This window comes from Fundulus heteroclitus, unplaced genomic scaffold, assembly GCF_011125445.2.
Source record: "Fundulus heteroclitus isolate FHET01 unplaced genomic scaffold, MU-UCD_Fhet_4.1 scaffold_145, whole genome shotgun sequence".
Classification (NCBI taxonomy): Eukaryota; Metazoa; Chordata; class Actinopteri; order Cyprinodontiformes; family Fundulidae; genus Fundulus; species Fundulus heteroclitus.
Window position 1 is genome coordinate 89,854 of NW_023396557.1, and position 6,465 is coordinate 96,318.

The following is a 6,465-nucleotide window of genomic DNA, read 5'->3' on the forward strand; positions in this document are numbered from 1 at the left end:
TATCCGGATTTGTCTGTGGACCTGGCGAAGAAGCGTACAGCATTTAAAAACATCAAGCAGCTCCTTTATGAGAAGATAAAATTCAGGTTGCTATATCCAGCACGTCTTCGAGTTCAGTTTGAGGATGAGACGCACGTCTTCCATTCACCAGAAGCTGCAAAAGAGTTCTATGATCGCCGGGTTTCCGTTCCAATTGCCTGATTCAGACTCAACCGACAGGTCTGGGAACGACGGAGCTTTGGGTGGAATTGTTTCACCAAGCTGGGACGGTCAAAATGTTCGAAGATCAGTTTGAGTTGTTGCATTTTAATTAAGCAAAAGTCAATCTGTATGGTTTTCATACATAATGGCATAAAGCTTGTTGACAACGGTTTAATGTTACGTTACAACCTGAGGGGGTCACAGCCCCAGTAAAATGGTTTGCCTATTTGTTCAGACGTATTTATTTATCATTAGCCAGTTATTCTGTTTATGTGGTAATCAGAAAGATGCATGCTTCGGTGTGGTGAATTAAAGTTAACCTGTTTACTTGATATTGTAATGCCCGTTGTTTATGTTGACATGAATATATATATATATATATATATATATATATATATATATATATATATATATATATACACAACATGCACTATTCACCTCTTGCTGTCTATCTGGTGTGTCCTTCTATATTTGTAATATTACTCTCATCACTTGCTGTTGTCTCTCTCTTCTCCTGTGTTTTTATCCGGAGGAGATTCTATACTAGAAGATGCCAGTACAAGTGCTAACGTATAACGTTAGCCTGTATGGTTATAATAACTAGCTAGTTAAACAAATAGGCCTACAGTGAATGATGATGATCTTCAGACTTTGAGGATATGAAAAATGAATTCTTAACTTACCCACTGACTTCTTTCCAAAAAATCCCCAAAGTCTCGTTTGCTTCATTTTCTATATTTCTTTCTTGCTCGCTCTGTCTCCGTTGTTAACTCACATTCATTCATACATCTATTGACTGTAGCAGCAGCTCGCACTGTTGCACTTGACTGTGCTAGCTCCTCCCCTACCTGCTGCACTGCATATTTGACAGAGTGGAAGAAACGGAGTAGCCCATAGGCTACCGACAGCAAATAAATGTATTCTTTAGGCTAGATTATTTTTAAGGTTTATTTTTACACGCTGTATGCAGTATATGCAAAGCCAAAGTGCAATAAAATAAAGCAACTTTCTGGGGTTTACATAGGCTACTGTCCAGTTTCATATTTGCTCAGTGACAGTCATTACCAGGCCAGCTGACAGCTTTGCCAGGGCCCGGGACAACAGTCTTTTTGGGCCCCCCTCTACAACCCATCTATTGAATTTAGTGCACTGGTTGATCTTTTCTTCATAAGAAAACAGCAAGCACTGCAGCCTTTTTTGACCTGCAGGGAGACCACTGAGTACGGGACAGATCCATCTAACCACGTCTCCATGAAGCACATGATACTAGCGTCCCTGTACCTCCTCTGGAACGGGTTAATGCTGCCAGCTCCTCGGTCTTGTTGCACTGCGGTCAAGTGAGCGCTAACTTGTTTTTGTTGGTCACGTAAACACTAAGGATTATGGCAGTGACGGCTTACACTACTTTTCAAAATAAAAGCAACATCTTTACGGTGTATGACCAAGTGTTTTCACACCTATATACATCAGCTATATAACATTTTTTCCATGCTTTATGTGTCTTTTTTTCTATTATTCTGGTAGAAATAAATGTTTTGGTCACACTCTTTATCCTCAGAAAATAATCAAACAACTTATTTCTTTTCCAGCTGACTTTCACTTAAATATGACAGATGATGATCTCCAGAAGTTATTCATCAAAGTCCATGTACATGATTTGGGATTTAAAAATAAAGGCATTTAAAAATCTCTACACTGACTCAATTTGACCTGTGTTGTTTGTTGCTATAGAATTGGACGTTTTCTGCGACTACTATAACATCAGCATGACAATAGAAAACCTCCCAATGTTGCTCAACAACTTTCATTTAAATGTGATGTAGAATTTCAAAATAAGAGCCACTTGAAATCACTACATGTTAACTCATTTTGAAGAAAGTTGCTGTCACTGCAGCAACTAAAGTGTAGATAAATCGATGCTGTCACTTCAGCAGGACAGTAGAACACCCCTAGATGTCACTCAACAAGTTACAGCCAAATGTGATTTGGAATTTCAAAATAAGAGCCAATTGAAATCTCTACATATTAACTAATTTTGACCAAAGTTGCTGTCACTGCAGCAACTAAACCGTAGATAATCTATCGATGCTGCCACTTCAGCATGACACTAGAATACCTCCAGATGCTGCTCAACAAAGCTCATTAATATTTGATGTGGAATTTCAAATTAAAAGACAAACATTAAGTTTACCATACACTATATTGCCAAAAATATTTGCTCACACATCCAGATCATAGGGATCAGGTGTTCCAATCACTTCCATAGCCACAGTTGTATAAAATCAAGCATCTATGCACACAGAGTGTTTTCACAATCATTTGTGAAAGACTGGGTCGCTCTCAGGAGCTCAGAGAATGCCAGCATGGAACTGTGATAGGATGCTACCTGGGCAACAAATAGTCATGAAATGTCCTCACTCCTAAATATTCTTGAGTCAACTGTCAGCTGTATCACAAGAAAATTAAAGCGTTTGGGAATGACAGCAACTCAGCCACGAAGTGTTAAGTCACGTTAACATTCGGAGCGGGTTCAGTGGATCCAACCATCAACCATGTTCTGCAACACTTCTCCCTATTGGGGGCAATCGTGACAGAAGTAATAATCTGCAATCTACTGTAACAATCTGTAGTATACAAACGTTTAATGTTATTTTCCCTTATGTTCCCTATGAACATAAAATATGATTTTTTGGGGGTAAGTTCTCTTTTGTGGCAACCAGTATTTATTTTGTTATTAAGAGTAACTGTATTGCACTACCCCTCCCCTGGGCTACCACCTTATCATCGTAGAGGGGTTTGAGTGCCTCAGTGACCCTAGGAGCTATGCTGTCAGGGGCTTCATGACCCTAGTAGGGTTACTCAAGGAAGACAGGTCCTAGGTGAGGGTCCAGACAAAGAGCAGCCCAAAGACCCCTTATGATGAATGAAACAAATGAACGCAATGTTTCCTCGCCCAATTGCAGGTCACCGGGGCCCCACTCTGTTCGCCACTCTGGTGGACACCAGTGATGAGGAAAGCTGTCAAGCTGAAGGAGTTCTATGTGGCTTTCTGGCCTGTGGGACTCTGGAAGCAGCTAATGGGTACAAGCAGTCCAAGGGACAGGCGCCCGGCTGGTTGCTTAGCCAAAAACTCTGTACCAAAACTGTTTATAGTGGGGGTGATGTGCTGCTGACCTACCCAGGGCACATCTCAATGGTTGCTTTTATTTTAAAACTTACACAATAGCAGCAACATTGACATCTTAGTTCAGAGTGACTATAAATACAGATTTCAAGTGGCTCTTATTTTGAAATTCGACATCAGAATTGTCTGAAACTTGAGCCACATTCGGGGGTGTTCTACAGTCATGCTGAAGTGGCAGCATCAATTGATTTTCAGCCAATTTTATTAATGCAATTATACCTCCAGGAAGCTAGAGGTCGCTGTAGCGACCAGTCGCTAAAATCGGTTAATCCTAAGGTTATACAAAAACACCATTAAACCGACGTTAATGTTCCATATTAATGCGGTAATAACGCTCATAGCACTATTGAATGATGGTGGAGTGAAACAAAACAAACCTTATGTTTGAAACGAACTGTAGACAAGTATCCAGGAAGATTCGGTGCTAATTTCAAAAAGCTTTGGCTTTATTTTGGTCATAATGAGCGGACCAGAAAACACAAACCCAATATCAATATCCCAAACATCAATAACATCAATGTATAAAACCCCGGTGGAGATAACGTTTCTTATAACTTAAAAACACACTCGAAATACATCAGCTATGGCATGGTTCGAAGAAGCTAGCAGAAGCTATCCTGTAAGCTCCACGTGTTTCAAAAACATAGTGAAAACGCATTTAGTAAACCATTCTAAATAAACCATTTAACTTTTCCTGTTTATTTCTCTGCCAAACCTGTCAGTGCCACTGTGTTAGTTTGGTTCACTTTGGGCATCCAATTGGAAGCAGTTGAAGTACTCCAAGGGTAAACTGCTTATTTCAGCAACGGGCAGCGGCTAGCAAGTGGCTCTGCAGCTATGGCTAGCCAAACGTAGCTGTTAGAAGGCAGCCCTGGGTCCTAGTCAGGTCTCCGGCATGTGAAACTAAGGGCTGCAGCGGGCGACTTCAGATCAGTTTGTGTCACACAGAAAAGAGTAGCTAATGTGTCAGAGAGAAAAAGAGGACTTCATTTACAAAAAGATTTTACTACTTTCAATTTTAAACTTTAACAATATGTTCTTCAATAAAACATATCACTTTGTGAACAAATGTGTGATAAACAAACCAAATGCCAGCATGATCTTAGTTTGCTTTATAATCTTGAAGTTTTAACACAAAGAGCAAAATTAATTTGGGTCACAGTAACTTTTCTTTGACATCACATCACTGGCAACCTTTTTAAATGTCCTAAAATCACACTTTCTTTTTGTTTTACTTAAACACTAAATTATGTAACATGAATATCAACTCTTCTTATTGAGAAACATCACCCCATTGGCGAATCCTTATATCTTGCTTGTTTTAAAGGATTTATGCTATCATTGGTCTTGTCATCTTCTGTTTTGTCTTGTAGCTCTTTTAGTTGTCTTGTCATCTGTTTGGTCAAATCACTCCGGTCGGGTCATTTTGCAGACCTGCAAAAAGTAGAGTGCGTTTTACTTGAAATCAAGTTTTATATATATACATTTTTATATATATATATATATATATATATATATATATATATATATATATATATATATATATATATATACAGAGAGAGCGAGAGAGACAGAGAGAGACAGATACAGAGAGAGAATTTTGAAAAATAGAGTCACCCTGATGTATTTTGGAAGCTTTCAAGACAGTTGATTATTTAATCAATAGAGTCAGAGTGCATGTTTCAAATTGAATAAAAGGCAAAAAATGTGAATGATCAATTCTTCAAAAACAACCTTTGTTTTTTTATAATTATTCTTAAAACATTATTTTTTCACATGATGTTATCATCATGTTTTAACAAGGTAAGGTAATCTCCATTTGCATAAAATTAGTTCAATTTGAATTACTAGCACCACATAAAACAGATCAAATTAGGTGAGGTCTATAGGGTAGTTTATTGTTATTGTTTTGATGCGGGTTTTTCGCGCATGCGCGCCGGACTGGTAGGCAAAAGGCGAACACAATGGCGTCGCAAACAGAGAAACTGACGAGTTCTCCACGTATTTTTGTTCTTTAGATAACGTATCACAAGATCGTTTTAAGAGTAAGTTGATGATGGTTGATGGTGTCAGATTGCCAGATCTACACAGCAAAAGCCTGAAGGGACGGAGCGAGTCTTTGAAATGCTGGCCAAGGGTTCCTTACCGCGACATACAGCTGCCTTATAAACACGGCAGGCCAGTACAGACGAGAGAGCACGAAAGCCCCTGAAACTACTGGACGGCTACAATTATTTTATATCGGGAAAAAGGCTCCACAACGCCCGCGACGCCATGAGGGATTAAGCGGGTCAGAAAATGGATGGATGGATATTGTTCACACATGTTTGTGCAACAGCACAAAGAGGCGTCGGACACAGACCGCGTCTTAGCAGAGGAAGACCCGCCCGGTAGGTTAAAAAAAAAAAGGTTCACTACGGATTATTTAGGTGTTTTTTGTCTTGTTAAAATGGGTGGCGGTGTCGGCGACATTGCAGCGTAAACACAGAAGTACTAGCGCCCGTGAACGGGGGCGAAATAGCAGCAGCAGCTGCTGTAGCTGCTGTAGCGGCATTGAAAATGCATGGCTGTAGCATGCTAGCAACAGCAGCTACAGCAGCTAGCAGCAGCAGCGGCTTCTCCGGCCCGTGTAGTGTTTACGCAGCAGCCGCTGCCTGCTCCACAACCGTTGTCTGAAGCAGCAGCAGCCGCTGCTGCTTCAGACAATGGCTGCTGCTGCTGCCGCTTCTCTGGCCCGTGTAGCAATCGCCACCTCCCCTCCGCCGCTATTTAAGTAGAACAATGACTAGAGCAGAATTAAGTTGTATTTACCGGAGATGAAGTGTAGACTGCAAATTCTGTCGTAGTATGATGGCTCCCCCAGTACATTGGGAGTGTCTGCCTGCGCTCTTTTCATTGAAAATATCCATTTCTTTCTTCGTCCTTCCTCCTTCGGTAAACGTCAGAAATGTACATCCAACGATTTGGAATGCCTATGTGTGCAACCGGGAGCACAACAAGTCGTAGGCACTGTTTAGATTCCAAAAATAAACGAAGTAAAAGTACGCTCTAAATCACCCGTTTTGTCATGTAGTAGACGA

General features: G+C 40.4%; 1 protein-coding gene across 3 annotated transcripts in view; it reads right to left on the minus strand.

The window, feature by feature from the left end:
- Nucleotides 1-4,370: 4,370 nt before the first annotated feature.
- Nucleotides 4,371-6,465, minus strand: part of LOC118558680 (butyrophilin-like protein 2) — a 55,997-nt gene continuing 53,902 nt past the window's right edge. For all 3 annotated transcript variants that reach the window (XM_036129190.1, XM_036129192.1, XM_036129189.1), the window contains one exon: nt 4,371-4,819. In XM_036129190.1, coding sequence (XP_035985083.1) covers nt 4,788-4,819 — 32 coding nt within the window. In that variant the 3' untranslated portion in view covers nt 4,371-4,787. The remainder of the gene's footprint in view (nt 4,820-6,465) is intronic.